The sequence below is a fragment of the Rhodnius prolixus genome, unplaced genomic scaffold (genome assembly GCF_049639745.1).
Source record: "Rhodnius prolixus isolate KJV_2025 unplaced genomic scaffold, Rpr scaffold_2, whole genome shotgun sequence".
In the NCBI taxonomy this organism is placed as follows: domain Eukaryota; kingdom Metazoa; phylum Arthropoda; class Insecta; order Hemiptera; family Reduviidae; genus Rhodnius; species Rhodnius prolixus.
In genome coordinates this window covers 33522397-33543454 of record NW_027411592.1, presented here as the reverse complement: position 1 = coordinate 33543454, position 21058 = coordinate 33522397, and the positions used below count along the sequence as shown (strand labels likewise).

The window sequence follows — 21058 nt, the reverse complement described above, 5'->3', positions numbered from 1 at the left end:
TTAAAACTGTAAGTTTTTGTTAAGGAGATTTTTGTACCTTTTGGATAGATTTTCCTTTTTGTCTATTTGCAAAGTTACGTCTGCTTTACAGATTTTTTAAAATTTGGAATAAGCTATTCTATCATTATAACCTGATAAGGTGTTAAATCGGAACCGTAACTACCACTGGAGAGATCTTTTTAAAGAATGATTATAGTTGCGGTCCCCAAACCATCCTCAATAACCATTTTTTTGAGAAAGCGTTTTGAATAAAATAGGAAGGTATTTGTACGTAAATAGCAAAATTAAACTGCGATTTCAGTACTTCCTTTTAAGAGGAGCAAGAAAAATAAACTGCGATTACAGTACTTCTCCCTAAAAGGCAAAGATTTTGAATCGAACGACAATTCATTCATAATGTAAATAGGTTCACCCATTGATAATTTTAACGATTGCAGTACTTCCTCTTAGTAGGTGTAAGAGCATGATGGCACATCACAGCCACGTAGAGGAGCTTTAATTACTGCTTCGTGCTAAATTTTATCAAAATCGGACTAAGCGTTATAGAAATATTGGTAATAATAGATTTAGAAAGGGCTTTACTTGGGTGGGGCAAACTCCCCTCCTTATAAGGCACAGCGTCGAGACTTTTAAAGTACAAATCTGTACAAAATTTCGATTCGAATGACACTTCATTCATGAAAATCGGTTCACGCCTCGATAATTTGAAATGATTGCTATACTTCCTCTTAACAAGTGTAAGAGCAGATCGTCGCTTTAATGTTAGGTAGGGGAGCCCTAACCCTATCATCCTACCAAATTTTATCAAAATCGGGCCAAGATTTACAGAGTAATTAGTAATAATAATTTTGGAGGGGGCCTTACATAAAGGGGGCTAACTCCTCTCCCATTCGATGTACAGGGCCGAGACCCCCAAAAGGCACATCTACATAAAATTCCGAATCGAATGACACCTCATTCATGAAAATCGGTTCACGCGTTTAGGCGCTACGTTGTTTACAAAAAAGGTAACAAGAACAACAACAACAACAACAACAACAACAACAAGAAGAAGAAGAACAAGAACAAGAACATTTTTTGAAAAAGCCGTTTTTGCTCATTTTCGGCAACTTTTTTCTCGAAACCTATTAGATCTGGGTGGTTGCAAAAAAATTACAGTTATAAAGGAGGATTTGCCCTATATTATAAAGAAAATTTGGGAATTTTATCTTTTATAGAAAAATAGAAAAAAATTGTCAAAGTTGGGTGTTTTTCAACGTTACACTTTTTCGTGCAGTTTTTGATGGTCAACCCTTATACAACTGTCCTACCGGACAGTTTTAATTTTCAAGTAGACAGTTTTTGCGGTTTTTTTTTCTGCGAAACTCTCGGAAATATACTCTATCGGTGAGCCTTAACCTATATATTGCCATGTAAGATTGTTCGAAACGTATTATCAATTGGCACACCTATGCCAGCTCTTCACTCCTAAAACTATAATAAGAGCTAAGTATACTTAAGAGTAGGAGCCGGACTGCGTTGTTGAAGCCCTATGGTAGCCAATAAATTGAAGCGTAGTTAATTTAAAAAAAAAACTTCTAGCCTAAAATAAAACTATCCCTTTAATGTATTACAAATTTTACATAATTTTTTTTTGTATGACTAATTTAGGCGCCATTTAAGCTTATAAGGGTTTAAAGATCATTTTTTTTTTTTAACAAAATCAAGATAATTAGGTAACTTGTTTTACAGTTGGTTGAACTAAGGAGAAATCCACAAGGTGTGATTGACAAAAGGATTAGAGCAACTTTAGGACCAAGATCTAATAAGAGAAGAGATTCTTCGGAATTAGAAGAGAAATTTAGAGAAGCAAAAACATCGAATCAAAAATGGCGCAAAATTTTACTGGAACGAGATAATGAGCTTCAAACGTTACTCAGGGTTTTGGGCCAAGACGAAAAGGTGATCTCTAACCCTCCAGCACCTCCAGAAGTAACACAACTGAAAAAAGACCGTTAGTTTTTCTTGTTTGTTTTAAAAATTCTAATATTGTTTATTTTAATAATTTAGGTGATCAATTAGTTGCGATAATTAACTACTAATTCGGCTAATTTATTTATTGCCTTCTTGAGGGTCTATACAAAAGAATTTAAAAATACACTATTGTAGATTGGTTGTAACCAATACAAACTAAATTATTGTAAAAACCTTGACCAAAATATTATACAAACACAATAAATAAATTTTTAAAATATTAAAAAAAATTTAATGTAAATTTAAATTTAATTTAATTTAATGTAAAACTTTAAAAAAAGTTTTTAATGTACGTTGTCTTTTAACAACACACACGACTTTACAACTTTTGATTTAACAACATCACGACTGTTATTGTGAACGGGATATTAACTTATATAGGTCTGGGTGGGGTGAAATGTAAGATTAGAACATTCGAAGGAACTTGATGGTAGTAATGGTACAGAAAGATTTTGTTGAAGAATATTTTCTTAGAATTTGGAGTTGTTATTGTAGTATCTGTCCTTCAGCGAGGCAATTTTCAAAAAATCTGTACCAACACTGGCCCACTTTTTCAAAAGCAAACATACTAGTGGTGGTTAGTTATTTAGGCAAGCTACTAAAAACGACGGTGCCATAGGAAAAGAGGCAAAAATTTGTCAAAAAGTTGGGTGTTTTCCAAGTTTTTTCGTTCAGATTTTGACGATCACTCTTTATCACCAAACGCTCCAAAAATTCATTGAGAACTCGAGAACTTTGAGACCAAAGGAGATGGTAGCGCACAAAAAAACTAGTATGAAAAGTCCTCAACCTCTTTAGTAGGGGAGGTTTCATCTACTGGATCTAAAGGGGGAAGGCACAATAAGCATCTTTTGGCTGCAGTGGCATGGGGCACAGGACTTGCCCAGCTATTTTATTCCTTAATTTTATTCCTTCACTACACTTTCACCAACGTACTATCATTTGGCGACTTCCTGAAGACTGAAACCAGACAATATTAGGATCTTAATTTTTTTTAAACAATACTGTAAAGCTTTATTGTCAATGAAAAAATAAAGTTTCTTTATCTTAATTTATGCCGCGTCCAATCTGAGGGATAATAATAATTAATTTTATATTTGAACGATTTCCACTCTTTCTAAAAAAACATGAACTTATTTTCTAATGTTCTATTGTTCTAGTACCTTCAGCAACTGAAACAACCGAATTAAGTTCAGTATGTTCCAACGCTTCATCTCATGAAGGAGATTTTTCAAACGTTGTAGAAACACCAGCGGCTCAAAAGTAACTTTACTGTTGAATTATTTATTTTTATTTTTTGGGTAAATATAAATTCTTTTTTTCACATAATTGTTTTTTAAATTCATTTAGGAAAAAAGCTACAACATTCTGTAATAATAAAACGCCAGTGGCGGCATTAGAGGAAATGACCGGAGGAGGTAGTTTGTCTGTAATTAGTGAAGCCAGGCACAGCATTAAATCTGCTCAACATTCTCCAGCAAGCCAACCGACCAGCAAGGTTATTTTAAAATCCTATCTTTGTCAATAATAACTTAACTTGTTCTCAGCAAGGAAATATCGATTATATTTTAATATTATTTAATACTGATTAGATTTTAAGCCAATAAAGTTGAAAAGTGAATAATTCATTTTTTTATATTTCTCTGTCTAATAGTAGTAAGAAGCGTGGATAAGCCCAATTTGCTATAATGAATTTCCACTAGAAATATACGTTTTAGGTTCCAGGCGTCCATAAAAGTGTAAAAAAAAAAAAAAATGGACTTGACCTCAGTAAGAGTACAGGCTTTTTTGTTTTCTAGATTTTGGGGGCCAAACGTAATACAACCTAAAGCTCAATTATGCTTCCTTTAAGTATCAGTGTATGTTGATGAAATATAGTCATTTCTAAAGTTACATGTGTATTTTGTGTACATGTAAAGTGCATAGTTTACATTTGCCAATGAATGTTTGAATCAGATATAGTTTGCCTTGGAAGCGCTAAACCAATCAGTAGCACTCATCAACTATTCTGCAAGCTTTGGTATATTTCGAGGGTGTAAGAGGTGTCACTGGGTGTTATTATTCACCCTTTTTATATACTCTTTTTCAGATTCCCACTGGAAAGTAGATCTATCATTTTCCTTGGACGTTTAGTACACTTCTAGAAAAGGTTGTACGCTTTCTTCTTATTTCAAGGGATCTGGATGAGATTAAGTTCACACTCAACTGCACTCGACTAATTGCACTGCTGGCGACGCAGTATCGCGTCACGAGTTTGTTATAACAGAGTTCTGGTGAATACTGAGGGAGAAGAGAATTTAATGTATTTAAAGAGAAAAGAATTCTTGACTTCGTGCCTGCCAGAATAACAAACTACACACCGAGCTGCCCAACTGAATGAATTCAAGAGCGATCTATTGGCTACAAACCGAACTATAAAGAACTTTGCCAAAGTATCGCTGCTTTTTATTTATTTTTATTTTTTATTAATTTCATTTATTTATTTTGTTTATTTATTTATTTATTTGTGTCGTTATTTACCGCCGTCTGGAGCCTTCTAATTCTTCTAAATCTTCTCCATACAATCGCTTTAGTCGACATTACCAGCTAGTTGTACGAGCTTCTATGAAGAAAAAATCTTAGTGGTTGGACACCTAGAAGGTTTCTAAACCTTTGGTTTAATAATACTTCTCTTCCAATTCAGTTAATCAACCCTGTAAATCACTAAGTTTAATTGGCATGATTAGAAGTGAGATTTCAGAGGGTATGTTCATAATTCCTCGATTTTCTCGATAGCTGCTCCTACAGTTATGAATACCTTTTACATTTGTACATTTGTAGCTATAACTTTAATTTCAAAAACTTTTCTCTAAAATTCGTTTCACGAAAGTTATGAGGAGGGAGAGGATAAGTTTTCTGTAATGTGCTGTTTTATCGAATTGTATGATGTTTTGTTATTGCAAGCCTGAAAAAAAATCGCTGACCGCAAGTTTGACAATGCATTTTCAGCTTTCGAACAGAGATAACTCAGACAAGAACCTATTACTTTTTTTAAATCAAAAATTAGTTTTATGAAAAGGTCTTATTTTGGGACATTTTGCCTCTTTCAAAAGACCTTTCTTTAAATAGGCCCATATTGAAGCCGCTTAATATTTGTGAATATTCTATGTATAGCAATTTTTTTATCATTTTGACACTTGTCTCTTACTCCACTATTTTATATTCTGTAGTAGAATTTCAAAAGAAATAATGCGCATTAGCTAATTTTCATAACAACACTTACATCTTTTTATTTTATTTGAACCTAGAAAAATTGGTTTAGGGAGTTCTGGGAAAAAACTTCTGAAATTTGGAATTGGAAGAAATTACATATATTAGTTTTGAATTTTGAATAATTGATTAGCTTTGATTTGAAAATTTTCGTTTCTTGAAAATTGAATTAAAGGAGGGATCCAAGCAGGTCTTACTTCTTTTTCAATTCCTTCTATTAATTGCATCATTGAAGCCTCCTAACAGTGTAATTTCTAAGTTGGCTAAAATAAATTCGAAATTTGAGTAAAGAAAGTCATGTGTGCGTTCTCATGAAATGTTTTAGATTTTCTAAAAGTGGAATTTATACAAATTTATGACTAATTTTGTTCCTTGATACAAAACGTAAAATTTAAAAGTCATAAAGAACAATAACAGTCAATATGATCACAGCCATCGATGCGCCAAAAAAAAAAAAAATGATAAAAAAATAATGCAAAAAGATGTACATAATAAAGTCATTAATCATATTTGCTCCTTTCTAGGCTGTCTCTTGGGAAGAGTGTCCCAGGGGTGGTGGCAGTAGCAGCTCTTTAAGGCGTAGATCCAGTGGAGCCAAAACAAGCCATACTCCACCACCACAACGTCGCACGTCCATGCCTGGCAGGCGTACCCCAACATTTGTCCATCAAGATGAACTATGGCTAACTCAACGCCATTGCAGAACGAGATGTAGTAATCCAGCTACAAACGAAGGTACTTAGTTCTACCCTTATTACACATTAAACGACTTTCTCTTAAAATCATTTGATATAGGTATATAATATATGAAGTTGTAGCTTATTGAATTAAGTTAGGTGTAAGTGAAATATTCTTCTGAAGATTGTTAATTTATTCTTCGCATAACTTAGTAGATTAGTGGAGATAGTAGTTGTTATTGAAGGATAAAATAATTCTAAGATTGGCAAACAAATCAGTGGAGCTATCTTTATTCGATAAAGAAAAATAGTGCAAAAATTGTAAAAGAGTTTCCATAGAATTGAATTTGTTGCAAAACACATAGCTATTGCTTAATCATTTCTTAAAGAGGATAATTGTGGCGTTCAGAGATTTTTTTCTTAGCCAGATCTTTTCTACGTCCAGAACATTCAGTGCGGATGAGCATAACGGAACGTATTTTTATCCCATGACAAAAGCACCAGAAGGTGCATAGATCGATGTATACTATCCTTCTCTCTTGATAGAAGGTTATGAAACAGTCGATTTCTAAAGGGATTTAGAAAGGAACGAAGGGCTTGAAACGTAGTTTGTTACAAATCCAGATTCAACCAGCCTTTATCAGCTCCATCAGTAAAGTAAATTATATTATTGCTAAAGAGTATTTTACGAATAACTATTCTTTTTTAATTTTAACAATATTTTTAAGCACCTTTTATTGATGATTCTGAAAAATGAATGTATAATATATTCTCAATTTAAATGTAATATTGGCTGTTATTGTAACTTATACAAATTTTGCTTTAGCAATGAATAATTTTAAAAAATATATAAACAATATCGCTAATAATATGAAAGCTCCTGAACGTTTTACAATTAATTTACGTAAATTCTAAGTTTCAGATGAAGATGTTTCAGTAATTCAACGCTCAGTATCCGAAAGAAGGGATAAATGTTGCCATGGAGGCTCTGGAATTATTCCTCAAAGCGGCACTGTACAAACAAGAGGTAGCAGCCTTAAAAAACCAACGCCAGCTCATGTACAGAGCACACCAAATGTACTAGCAGGAGCACTAAGCGAAGGAGAACTGCTCGATTTATCCATACTGCCTATATTTCAAAAACTATTGACGGAGAGGAAAGGAGCAGCAATCGCATCCTGCCCCAACATAGCAATTAAATGCGATATCGTAGAATATCTATAACATACATCTTCCACCTATCCCTACGGACTGTGGACAGTGCCGTTTCTCCCACCTTTTTTAACTGCCAAGTGCACTACCTTTGTGATAAGTGTTATTTCATTGATGTACTTAGAAATAAATTAATTCGTTCGATATTTAATTATTTGAACTTGATTTAACTGAAAGTTTAGGATATAAGTTATCACTCCTAAAAGCATTGCAAAGTTATGAACCTGATAAAAGCATTTTAAAATCAAAACATAATCATAAATTATATGTGAAAATAATATACGATATACATATATACCACCTGTACAAATTTATTTATCTCTACGTTTAACATCATAGGAATTATCATCAGGAACACAAAGCCATTTTTTTTTTTTGGTAACTATATTTCTAGCGCAATAAAACTGATCGACTGATATTCTAGATAATAAATAAAGCTTCTCTAAATTGCATAATGAAATACTGTTACCGTTTAGACTGAATACTTGTTTGGCAAAACCCGAAAAATAAAATTAGAAAAAGGTCGTACATTTCATTAATGAAGAATTATATTCAAAAAAAACTGTAATTTTCTTACTTTTTATTTATTTAACAAAAAAAAAATGAAAATTTTATTTATTTCTTAACATCATTTAATTAGTACATTATTTAATAATAAATGTAGCTCACTTTACTAAGAATAAAGACAATCAATAAATTAAATCAATTGTAAATAATAATCTGCTTGTGTTCCTGACGTTTAATATCTTACTCTTTACAAGTTGATATTTTTTCTTTAGTTTTCATATCCTTTCCCTCAGTATTATTGAAAGGGCATCTTAATCATTAGAATAACTGAAGTTTTGTACATAAACATTGAATGGAAGTTGTCTGGCACATTCGAAATATGTGCAAATTGGTATGTGAGTGATAAGTAAAATTCAGGTATAACTAAAAGTAAAATATTAAATAGATTGCCTAATATAATTTGCTCAAAATGTCAATTACAATATGCTTCGTTATTTCTTTTATGACAAACACTGATCTGACACAACGAGCAGAAAGTAATGACGTTGTATACTATTATATACCCTTCCTTTCCTTACTATTCAACTTTATTTCTAAAATTTTTAACTTCACTTGGTCTTCATCAGTGTTAGGTGTCCATAGCATTTCATAAAACTTAACGCTGTGTTTATGGAGCGATGTTATTTGTTATGGATGTTAGAAATTTAAATGCCATTTATAGCTCAATGAATACTGTAAGATTTTAGAGAATGAAAGTATGTTTATTAATATTAAATTAATAACAGTGTTCTTTATATTTACATTCCCACCCTTAAAAAAATCATTTTAAAAGATAAATGTTGCAATTTTTTTTGTTCAAAGATTCTAATTGTAAATATATATAATAAAATTCAACATAACGTTTTACTGTATATAATTATAAAATGTTATGTAGGTGTCTTTTCATTTCTAATAAGATACTTATAAACTGATTATAATTTTGTGATTTGTTAATTTTTGCCTATGAGTGTTATCAACATTGTGATAGAAAAAAAAGGTTAGCTACGTTCGTTATGAGGAAATCAATCTTACTGAAAATTATTTCTCCGAGATTGTAAACCCATTATGCTTTAGCCTATTCTATTAGGAATATGTAATATTTTGTAAAATGTTTATAGTGTAAATAGAAACCATTTATATGTTTTGTCATAAAAAAGTGTACATAATCCATTAAAAACTTAAAAAAATAATTGTAAAATATTGTTTTAATACAATGTTATAGATCTAAAATTAAATTTATATACATATATAAATATAAATTGAATTAAGTATATATATATATATACATATATACTTAAGTATGTATATATTTATATAATTATACATATTAATTCTAATAGGGTGTTCCAAATGGTTGTGTGATTTAAAATTTTACTAATACTTTATAAATAGTTGCATAATTTAGAGTTTAAATATTACTACAGTATTGCAATAAACTAACTTTTGTTGAAAAATACAGATTACTAAAATTATATTTTTGTTTTTTATTGAAAGTACAATTAAAAACCATCTGTTCTTTATCATACTAATTAGCAATTATTCCATAATGTTTATTAAAGAACATTTGGTCCCCTTTCTGATTTAATCCAAATCTATATAATATATTTGTTTATTTTTCAAATATTTAATGCAATAATATTTACCCATTTCTAGTGAATTGTTAGAAAAACAAGCTCCATTATTTAAAGTACAGCATTGTGTGAGCCCGGAAGCTATAAAAACTTATCTATAAAAATTATTATTATTATTATTTATTTAATGCTTTATAGAAAATACATTTTGTAGCAAGTGAAACATACAAGTGAAAAATAGAAGTTAAAGTGGGTGTGACATAGTCGATCACGAACAAAGAATAACAACGGTAACGAATGAAAAAGAAAATAAAAATAACGAATAGCCCAAGAAGATCAATTATCTTCTATAATTAGGAGCCAAATGAAGAAAGAGAAGTCGTCCGAGCTGTGGTGAAGGAAATGGCTGAGAAACTGTTACTAGGTTATAAGGAAATAAAATATGACCCTTAAATAAAACAGCTCTTTCACCTAGAGAGTAACCAAGAGACGTAAGTAGAATTTATATACATACATTAGGGGTAAAGACAACTAGAATCATTCTTTTTTAAACAAGAATTACATATTCTGAGGCAATATGCGTGATGGACGGGTGGTACATAAAGCTAAACCAGCATACATGGTAGTGAAAGTATGCTAGTGGTTGGAGTAAGAGCAAGCATTTTTTCAATCAGACTTAACATCTAATAACAAATTAAGAAACTAGTAAGTCAGCATCTATCTAGCATATTAAAATTAGAATTTTATTTGGTATTTCAAGGAATCTGAGTGGAAGATTTCATAAAAAATCTTTTACAGGAAGATTTTAACTTTTTTTTCTGTTTTGCCCAGAATAAGAATCTCAGATTGAAAAATGAGACAGCGTTATCAAAAAGCGTTATCGATTATGTTATAGGTAACGTTGTAAAATGGAAGTGATTCAGATTAGAGCACGTATGAACTTTTAATTACCAATTGAGATTACTTTGAAAACGAGAGTAAAAGAAAAAATTTTAAAAGTTTTCTTAGGCAGTTAATATTCCATGAATAAATTGCTCTCTAAATTTTTACTTTATATTGAGTTTCTGACTTGATAAAATGTTTTGTGGTAAAACTTAGAGTTCAAGAAAATTTGTGGTCACTAAGAAAAAATTATTGTTGACTAATTTAAAGTATTATCAAGCTCGTTCTTTCTTTCATTCTCAAGTTATAGAAATAAATGAAATTTGTATACATCTAGAAAATATGTAAAGATAAATTTGCTATAATATTCTCTATAATTAATCAATTGAGAGAAGATTATTTAGAGAATAAACAAAAAAAATGTGAGAAATAAAGTTCATGAAAAATACATTAGTCGATCAGAACGCAACGAAATTAAATTCAAAACTCTCTGGTTCTTGTTTTTGATCTGGTTGTGTTGTAGAACTAACTAGAAATGATTTTTCTCTTTTGAATTGAAGGAAAAAGGAAGACAGGAAAAAAGTTTGAATACTTTCACATAATTAATTGTTAATTCCAATTTTTCAAATGAAGGATTTATTTCTTTAGGAAAGTTACCACTTCAAAATGTCATTGACTAGAACGTCATTAATTACAACTGATCACTTGTGACCAATCACCTTCTGGAGATAAATTCTACTGCCAACAGGTTGCTCACGTTCGAACCATTCTTCACGTTTATTGCTAACATTTAACATAAATGGTTTAGTAAGTAAAATTAACTATTTATTTAAATTTTAAAAGCGATATTTTTATTTTTTATTTCCATGGTGTTAGATCTAGAGTTTAAGTAACGCAATGTTGTTTTTTTTTCATTATGATTTGTACTCTGTTTGGTAGGGTATAAATTTCGAAAACATGTATTCCTTTATTTGCCGAACTTTTCGGAATATTATAGTCTTTATCAGTGGTACTGAAATAACATTATTATACAGGTATTATACAGAATTAATAACAGCAATATTTCCTCTAAAAAGGATTCAAACTGAGAAGATTTGCTAATTAGTTATAACGATATAGTATGTACATATATATAACGATATATATGTTTAATAGTAATTATAATCTGGTATCTCATACTAAGTATTTGTGTTGTTTATTTGAGAAAATCCTGAAAAATAGCTAATTCTTTTCGTTGCAATAGCTCTTTAGCAAAGTCGTAATCTACTAAACTGATGCTTTTTCGAAATCGTTTATTTATTTCTTTGAATTTATGTAAAATCCAGTCGTAGCTTAAAAACTTGGAAATTTATTTTTGAATCTTTCTCCTCAGCGATGGATATTTTATGCAATATATTTATTTACTATGTCAAAAACAGTAAGTCCATCAAATAACAAAACAAAATTTGAGGTCTTGTATTATTTTCTATCGAATTCGTGGTTTCTTTTTTAAGAAAAGTAATCTAAATATTGAATAAAAAGTGAAGTTACTCATAAGTAAGTCACATACCTCAAGACGGTAATTAATTCAGTGAAGAAGCCCTGTTTAATAATATTAACAGAAAGAATTCAGGTATTGTCAATTTGTAATATCAATTTTGAATTAGGCGGGCTAAGTTCCGCCAATTTAATTCAATTTGTGCTTAATTGCAGATATATATATGAAAAAATTAAGTAATATATAGTACTTTTATTTTATTTTTTATTTTATGTATCTTTACTTTCACAAATACAAAAAAAAATTGAATGAAAACATACAACGCTTACTGTGGAAACCAGTTATTGGGGAAGCATAAATTCGTGACGTAACCTAAAATGAAGTTGTTAGATTAGTGAATTTTATATCAGGATGCAATAAACCATTACAAGTTAGTGGAAGTATATCATCATGTTCCAACGTTAATTTTATTATCAGATATATAGGCACAATTATTTTTCTAACTGGTCTTCTCTTACCTCTTAGACCTGAAAATGGTAAGCTGCTTTAAATTCATTGTTTGATTAAAAAAAAATCTCTTTCCCCCAGAAAAAAATTAAACGAAATTTGATTTGGTTAATTTTGAAATAATCGAGATAGTATTTCTAAACTAATCTATAAGCAATGAACTTGTCAAAAGCCCATACATGTTTCAATATTTTGTATTCATATTTGTCGCAGTTCTTTCGAAAAACGTGTGAAGAATGAACTCTGCTGCTGCACTAGTTGATATCAAAATATTTTTTTAGTAACTTTATATAGCATTACGCAAAAAAAAAAAAAAATTATAATATTTATGTTTCAGAGTTTCTTTGGGTTTGGACAAAGTGCAGATATAGAAATTGTATTAGACGGCACAGATAATAGGCCACTTGCTGAAATAAAGACTGAAGACGGTAAAAAAGAAAGGCATTTACTCTATTATGATGGTGAGAGTGTTACAGGAAAGGTGAGTAAAATATTTTTCTTAGTAGCAGTTCTTCAACGTTTCAAAGTCATTAACTATAAAAAACTTAACATTATAGGTAAACATAAGATTGAAAAAATCTGGAAGTAAATTAGAACACCAGGGTATAAAAATTGAATTCATAGGTCAGATAGAACTGTATTATGATAGAGGGAACCATCACGACTTTACTTCGCTTGTCAAAGAATTGGCTAGACCAGGAGAACTTTTGCAGAATACAACTTATAATTTCGAGTTCCTTAATGTAGAGAAGCCCTTTGAATCATATACAGGTTCTAATGTACGATTAAGGTAAAGCACTCTTTCGTATTATGGTATGTAGTAAGTTGTTATTGTAATTAGATGTTAGTTTTTAGTTAATAATTCATATATGGGCTTACTTGTTTGAGTTCGTATATCTATGTATTGGTTTTTCATTAATATCCAAGAAGGAAAGTTTTAATCAAATATGAGCTCCGTTATATTTCTTATAAATTATGCAGGATTCTTTTTTACACATAGGGAAGGCCGAATTTTCAATATGTACAACCTACAAACAACAAACTTAAATTCAACTTAAAAGAATATTGCTTTTCCTTAGAAGCAATTTTTTTCTTAGAAGAGTTTGTTTTTTTGTATCATATACTGACTTTCCAGTGTTTTCGAGGTATAAAGTAATTGAGATTACTCAGGTCTATGATAAGACAGATGGATTTCATTAATGCCTGCATTTTTAATTTTTTGTAATTTAAAGAAAAATTCTGCAGTTTTATGATTTAAAGATTCTAAGAGAAACTTTGCTAAGTTTTAGAAATGTTGCTCTGAGTTAAATTTAAAACGAGAATAACCACGTTACTAGAAATAATATATTTATTAGTTTTTATACCTAAGAAGTATAAATTGAATTTTCAAATATTTAAAACACTACCAACCTTTTTCTGTAATTTTGGCTACATATGTGAAAGTACCTAATTACAGTAGATTATTCAACTAGTTAACTAGTTCTTTAAGAAGAGCAATTTATTTGCTCCTTTAGTTTCATTGTAGAACCATTACCATTTTAACAGAACTTCCTGCTTGTTGGAATTTTAAGTGCATAAACTTGTTAGAAAGTAAGCCAGCACCGTGACAATGTGTCTAGTACAAAGAATAAAATTCGGTACAACCATTAGTCCAAATTATTTCAGCTAATTTTTGTTTGATGACTTTTCTCGAAATAATTATTGAAATCTAAATTTTCGAAAGCTTTTAATTAATATTTTGTATAATCAGAAATTTCAATTCTAAAACCAAATTTTATAATTCATTAAAAGATATTTGTGTATGTCACCCTGCAATTTATGTGAAAGTAAAAGCCGTTAATACCTGCTTGGTATAACTATAATTTCCTTGCTTTAAGTACTTCGAAACTTCGTACATTTATCGATAATTATTTGGCCTGACGCTATTTTTTTTTTAATCTTAAGTTTTTTTGTTCTATTTTGCTTATTTATTAAACTTTCAGTTTCTGTGTTTGTTTGATTGTTTTTTGTTTTTTTTTAATATTTTGAAATATAGTGTGGGTGCAGGTCTTAACATTAATTTCACTTCTGTAATGAATATCAAAAATCAAGTTTCAAATTATATAAAGTTTAATGGTAGAACGTGATTAAAATCCCTTATAGTACAATGTTGTCTTTGCTCGCAATACTTTGTTGAGTGACAAAACTGACTTTATTTACTGTACATTTGCGCATGACTACTACTTTTGTAATTTACTAAGTAATTAATGTTGTTGACAGTTAAAACTATTAAAATCTTGTCTTCAAGTTTATCTAATACTTGCTTAAATAAATAATTATTTACTTGTATGATGGCATATGACTTTTTCCATTTATGTGCTGTCATGGCCAGTTCTTAGATTGCACTGCTTTCACTTTTTAATTTGTTATAATCAAGCATCGATAAATTTATTTTGTTAAATATTAAAAAATACTATTATTAATAGCATGATGTTAACGTATTAATTCTATCAACTAAGGGTAATTTTTACTAATAACTAATACAACCAACTTCATGTGCAGAAACTTACATAATAAATTATTTCTTTATTTAAGGTATTTACTTAGAGTAACAATAGTGCGACGTTTGTCGGATATTGTTAAGGAAAAAGATATTGTAGTTCACACTCTGTCTTCTTACCCAGAAATGAACAACAGTATTAAGATGGAAGTTGGCATTGAAGATTGTCTACACATAGAATTTGAATATAATAAAAGCAAGTATGTATTGCACCCTATGAATTGATTGGATGAATGCGTTTGGAACAAACAACAGCATTTAAAAGATAATTTTTTTTCAGATATCATTTAAAAGATGTGATTGTGGGAAAAATTTACTTTCTTTTAGTGCGAATAAAGCTGAAGCATATGGAGATCGCTATTATCAAACGGGAAACCACAGGTTCTGGTGAGCTTTTCTTGGCCTAGGGTTTAGTGAAATAATTGGGATACGGTTTTTTAAAAATAGCATTGATTACTCCCAATTTTTTCATTACACTGTTAGTTAAGTACTTGTTAGTTAGTTAAGAACAGTTAGTTAAATGTACAGTCATTTAGGTTAGTTATATAATAGCATGATTTTCAAAAACCTGGTTTTGTTGTTTTTATTCCATACATCTTCTAAGAGAATTTTGAAGCGCTTGAGCTGAATTATTTAAAGAAAGACACTTTGATTTGAAACATGATTTCAAAAAGCTACAACTCTCGTTACATGATCTTTAGAGGCGACCGCTACCTCAGGAACCTCCATTAATCTTTAGTTAGTTGAGGATTACATTTTTGAAAATACTTCGGAATATTTTATGTTATGAGATGCGACTGTTGAATGTTAAATCCATTGATTGATTGAATAGCATGTGACACCACCTCTGAAATTTCATGTATTTTTTAATGTTCGTACGAGGTCTATAAAAAAAAAAAAGTTTAATTTTTAGAAAAAATTACAGGCATTACGAGGGTCGTTTGAAAAGTCCGTGCAAAGTCAGAGAGATAGCACCACTGGCGCGTATCGAGGTTATGTTTAGTTAGTAGCATCTGTTGGAAGAACACACACAAAGTTTCAGCCAGATCGGTCTATTTCTTTGTGTTTGGCATTCATTTGAATCGAGGAAGTCGAGTGATTTTCAAAAAATGGACGAAAAAGAATTTCGTATGTTGCTTAAACACTACTTTTTGAAAGGCAAAACGCCTCAGGAGACTAAAGAGAAGCTTGATAAACATTATGGTGACTCTGCACCTTCGATTAGAACAGTTTATAAGTGGTTTCAAAATTTTCGGAGTGGCCATTTTGGCACAAGTGACGCTGAACGTTCTGGACGCCCTGTTGAGGTTACTACTGCAGAAATCATTGATAAAATCCATGATATGGTGATGGATGACAGAAGAGTGAAGGTGTGTGAGATTGCTAGTGCTGTGGGCATCTCGAATGATCGGGTACATAATATTTTGCATCAACATTTGGACATGACAAAGCTATCCGCAAGATGGGTGCCGCGATTGCTCACGCTTGACCAAAAACGAAATCGTGTGAAGTGTTGCAAGGACGGTTTGCAGCTGTTCCAGAAGAATCCGCAGGACTTTAAGCGTCGTTTCGTCACTGTGGATGAAACATGGATACATCACTACACTCCTGAGACCAAAGAACAATCTAAACAATGGGTTACCAAGGGGGAATCTGCGTCAAAAAAGGCGAAGACAGTTCCTTCGGCCGGAAAGTTTATGGCGACTGTCTTTTGGGATTCGCAAGGAATAATCCTCATCGACTATCTGGAAAAGGGTAAAACTATTACAGGTGCATATTATTCATCGTTATTGGACCGTTTGAAAACCGAGCTGCAAGAAAAACGCCCACGATTGGCCCACAAAAAAGTCCTTTTCCATCACGACAACGCACCAGCTCACACCTCAGCAGTTGTGGTCGCAAAATTAATGGAAGTAGGGTTCCAACTCGTTTCACATCCCCCCTATTCTTCAGACTTGGCTCCCTCGGACTACTATTTGTTCCCCAATATGAAGAAATGGCTGGCGGGAAAAAGATTTTATTCAAACGAGGAGGTGATTGCAGAAACGAATGGCTATTTTTCAGACTTGGACAAATCCTATTATTCGGAAGGGATCAACAAACTAGAGCAGCGTTGGACGAAGTGTATAAGCCTAAAAGGAGACTATGTTGAAAAATAAAAAAGGTTTACCCCAAAAAATTAAGTAGTTTTTATTTTTGCACGGACTTTTCCAACGACCCTCGAACATGCAAGCTACAGATCTTAATCCGCTACAACGAATGCAGTTGTCCCTAACTTGTTTTCATTGCTGAAAGTCGTTTTGGGAGCTTTTACTGGAATCGCTTTCAACTCTCACTACTGTTTATCTTTTATGGCTTCAATTTTTTTTTCAAATCGTTTTCCCGTCAAGAGTGTGTGGCGTTATGGGGTAAAGAAAGTCAGAAAGAGTATTTGGCATTTTTCTTCGGATCCTGTTTTAATTTTTTTAATGCAACAATGCTTTTTTTTACCTACGCTTTTTGCGTTTTGTTCTAGATCTTTTTTTTTTCGTTTTCCAAAACTTAACTATTGAAAACATAAAACAGCTCACAGTTTGAACAGTTAGCGATTCCGGTAAATCCTGCCAGCACTGCTTGGTAAATCTCATTAAGAACACTTGCTTCGAATACAATCTTCCGTAATCTTGAATCTTTTTGAAATTCCCTTGAATTTCTTCTTTTTTTTTCTATTTGTCATTTCGGACAATCGTTTGGTGAAAAAGACTTGGATGTATCTATTATTAATAATAGAGGAAAGAAATTATCCCAGTGATTAGCATACAGAATTCCAATGCGGAGATCTCAGGTTCGCATCCGGTTTGCTGGCCCTTAGATTTTCCCCTTCCTAGGAGCTAAATACAGCTCACTGTCTGGTGATGGACAATTTTTTAACAAAAGAACACTTTCCGGAGGAAACTGACAGTGAATTGTCACTAAAATTTAGTGATGTTTATTTTCGACTTGCTAAAGACACGGAAGTGCGTGTGTGTATAGTTGAGGTTAGATTTATCAGCTTATCATCTTCCTTTTCGATTTCAGTTAGAGCACGCTAAATTTATTAATATAATTTTTACATATGACCTAAATTTACTAATATATCCAACGTAGAATACCAGTTATGTTTTCTAAAAAGCCTGCATTCGAACTGATACATTGGGATGGAACATAATGTGAAACATTCTTTTTAAAATTTTAGAGATTAGAGATCGATAAATAATACATTTTTGTATGTGATTTGGATTCCATCGTTCAAGGAACTTGTTTTGTATGTTATTTTAGCTGTTTGATATCTATGAAATAAGTCCCGCCTAAATATTATCTGAAACATATAGAATATGTTCCTCATATTTAATTGCATAAATAATATTTCTAATTATTATTTACATTTGTAGAACATAATATTTAATTGTAAGCTTGTTACTTGCAGGCCCGAACACATTTGTTGAGAATGACAATATTGTTAAATATGAAATAATGGATGGGGCCCCTGTAAGGGGTGAGAGTATACCGATAAGAGTGTTCTTGAGCTGTTACGATCTGACACCAACCATGAAAGACATCAATAAAAAATTCAGTGTTAAATATTTTTTAAATTTGGTTTTAATGGATGAGGAAGACAGACGATATTTTAAGCAACAGGTTCTTATTTATTTAAATACATGAATTCTTAGAAATTGTGCAATTTTATTTCTTCAGTTTTAAGTAATCCGATTAATTATCAATTAATTTGAGTTGATTTAATCCATAAAAAAGTTTAAATTTATTACGGTTCTTCAATTTCAATTAAGTTTTGTTTTCTTTAATTTGTATCTCCTTTTTAATTGTTAATTGGTTTCTTTTTATCATGAGAAAGATCACATTTTTTAATATCTGATTCTATGAGACTTGCTCGTTTTATGAGAGAGGAATATTTTATAAACATTATTGTAACAACCTTGAAACTTTTTACTTTCCTTTCTGCGAAAATGAAATATAGCGATGGAGGTCCGAAATTTACCAAATGTGATTTCACCAATATCCGATTTAAGATCATCTAAGCAAGTAAAAATGGTTTACTTGATGTACTGAATGTCTTTTTTTAAAAAAATTACAGGAAATAACGTTATGGAGGAAAGGCGAAAAATCCCTAAAAAGTCATAGCGGTTCTCCACATGTACCTAATCATCTGGTTTCTGGTGAAGGAGGTCCAAAAGCTGCTGAACCACCTCGTGCTACACCTACTACTCCGGAATCGCCTACATTTGAAGATTTTCAAAGGGAAGATTCCCCATCACCAATGCCTTCTGTAGAAAATCCACCATTTCCAGCTCCTACCATACAGGACCAAGAAGAAGAAACTAAACCAGATGAATGATGTCTCTAGTCTGTATCGATAATACTGAATAGCTTTGATTAAAAATCATATTGAACATGCGTGAGAGACATCTCAAATTAAAATATTATGTGTGTTCATAATTTGTAAAATGGGTTGGCCACATCAGGCACATTAATCTTTTAAAAAATAAAAAATGAAAGAGTATAGAGATAGGCAAGTTATACGAAATTCGGATGTGCCTAAATGAATCTCTTAATACTGAAAGAAAGCACACGCACATTCATACATTGCATATATAATATTTATATATATTATATAAATGTGTTTGTGTGAGCGCGCGTGAGTATTTTAGTACGTATTTAGAACACTTATAGTTTTTCTTATACCAAATATCTTTTTATGAATTGTGCTCCCTGTACTTGTGAAAAAAATACATACATCCGCTACATTCAAATTGTCTGCTTTTAACGCCGCAACCCAGCCGTACAACTATTTTTGGTTAGATGTATTGTTTTATTGTAAACTATTATTATATTATTTAAAAGTGTCATCGAAATTAAAATTATCATTGGCAAATGTACTGGTATAAATAATTAAATATTCCTTCATTATTAATGTATTTATTATTTCGAACATGTTTTTAATGTAAGAAATTTCTAGTTTATCAAAATGTTGAAGAATGGTTTCAGACAGTATTTAAAGTTATTTAATGGTACCATGTACATGTACATTATTCATCATAATTTCTTTTAAGATTTCATATTGACTGGGACATTTCGATCGATCTATATTATTATCTTCATGAATAAAGTATCAAATTGAAATATAATGGAATATATATATATACTGATAACTATTCGTAAGATTCTTTCAAAGCAAATTTATGCAGTACAAGAAAAGGAACCCCCAGATTAGGGATAATTTCCTAATTGTTAAATAAAAAACAATTTGAATTAGAATATTCACAAAACGTGTGATATTGGATTTAGAATATATTTTTGAAGAACGTTTTTTCCACTTGTTACAATTTATAGAAATTTATATAAGAAAATAAATCTTTTAATTTAAATTTAATTTATTATATAAATATATAACATGAGTGTATGTGTAATAAAAACAAATATTTTACACAATAAACAAATAATTCTTTTTACTACTAATATTCCCAAAATTGTTGAAATTTATAAGTGCTCTATATTTATGAATAAATTGTTAAAAATATGGTAGTTATGTTAAAAAAAAATATTGTAATTATTGTAAAATTGCCTCATAAATGACAAATATTAAATTGAAAAGATTCAATTATGGCAATAAGCAAGGTGATAATGGTGGCCAGAAGAAATGCTGTAAGGTTAGAAACTTCAAGTTCATGCTGTATTCTATATTGTAAATAATTTAAACTGTATATATCAGTTATTTGATCAATCTCTTCTTAATATGCCATTTAGTGGAGCTTAGCCAAAAATGAGTAATAAATTTTAGTTGAATGAATTTGGGGCATTAAAATATTATTTAAAAACATTTTGAATATATTTGTCACAGTTCATTTGTTGATATGTCATGTAAAGTATGTTTGTAAATGTGAACTTGGATAAAAAAAAAAGTATCATTAACGCATTTTCTCGATGTTACATTATGAACCTTGAACGTATATTAAATATAAATTGTTCCCGAGTAGGAGCTTTAAACATTCCAATATTATTTAACATATACATATATCCATTCCTCATATCTTTTATTACAATTTGTTGAAGTAAAATTTTAAATGAGAAGAATGCAGTTTTCATTAATTGGTTCTTGGCTCAGCAAGACCTGTTCCCCCATTTTAAGCTTGTATGCAAATCGCATTTTCATTTTTATTTTTAAAAACAAAAACTAAAGCATTTTTTAGAATAATTTTCTTCTTATAAGTCATGTTTTCTCAAATTTTTTTTCGAGTAATGCAGCTTTAATAAAAGATAATTTTCCAGAATTTCAATGTGGTAACACTTAGAGATGCCATGGAAAGGTCATATCCACATTAGTGAACACTCGTCTTTGGGTTATTTAGTA

The 21058-nt window shown here is 30.7% G+C and overlaps 2 protein-coding genes across 4 annotated transcripts in view; both read left to right on the top strand.

Moving 5' to 3' along the window:
* GABA-B-R2 (gamma-aminobutyric acid type B receptor subunit 2) overlaps positions 1 to 9160 on the top strand; it is an 802816-nt gene extending 793656 nt beyond the window's left edge. The window contains exons 14-18 of one of the 2 annotated variants that reach the window (XM_074121125.1): positions 1732 to 1993; positions 3174 to 3276; positions 3364 to 3511; positions 5787 to 5997; positions 6862 to 9160. In XM_074121125.1, the coding sequence (XP_073977226.1) occupies positions 1732 to 1993; positions 3174 to 3276; positions 3364 to 3511; positions 5787 to 5997; positions 6862 to 7163 (1026 nt within the window). In that variant the 3' untranslated portion in view covers positions 7164 to 9160. Of the gene's footprint in view, positions 1 to 1731; positions 1994 to 3173; positions 3277 to 3363; positions 3512 to 5786; positions 5998 to 6855 lie in introns of both variants that reach the window. The other variant, XM_074121124.1, reaches the window with a different exon arrangement.
* A 2813-nt stretch (positions 9161 to 11973) lies between these two features.
* On the top strand, positions 11974 to 20698 carry Vps26 (vacuolar protein sorting 26). Of its 2 annotated transcripts, none has more exons than XM_074119080.1 (7): positions 11974 to 12163; positions 12472 to 12615; positions 12692 to 12924; positions 14709 to 14873; positions 14954 to 15054; positions 18119 to 18330; positions 18785 to 20698. In XM_074119080.1, the coding sequence occupies exons 1-7, from the start codon at positions 12161 to 12163 to the stop codon at positions 19043 to 19045; spliced, it is 1119 nt and encodes a 372-aa protein (XP_073975181.1). In that variant the 5' UTR covers positions 11974 to 12160; the 3' UTR covers positions 19046 to 20698. The 2 variants fall into 2 exon arrangements, with proteins under 2 accessions (XP_073975181.1, XP_073975180.1); XM_074119079.1 differs by having other exon boundaries at positions 14954 to 15060.
* The last annotated feature ends 360 nt before the right edge of the window (positions 20699 to 21058 follow it).

Bases quoted from the DNA above. Each gene is read 5' to 3' on its own strand.
- Vps26 (XM_074119079.1), top strand. The intron at 14,874-14,953 runs GTATGTATTGCA...ATTTTTTTTCAG, and splicing joins TTTGAATATAATAAAAGCAA to ATATCATTTAAAAGATGTGA. The intron at 15,061-18,118 runs GTGAGCTTTTCT...TGTTACTTGCAG, and splicing joins ACGGGAAACCACAGGTTCTG to GCCCGAACACATTTGTTGAG.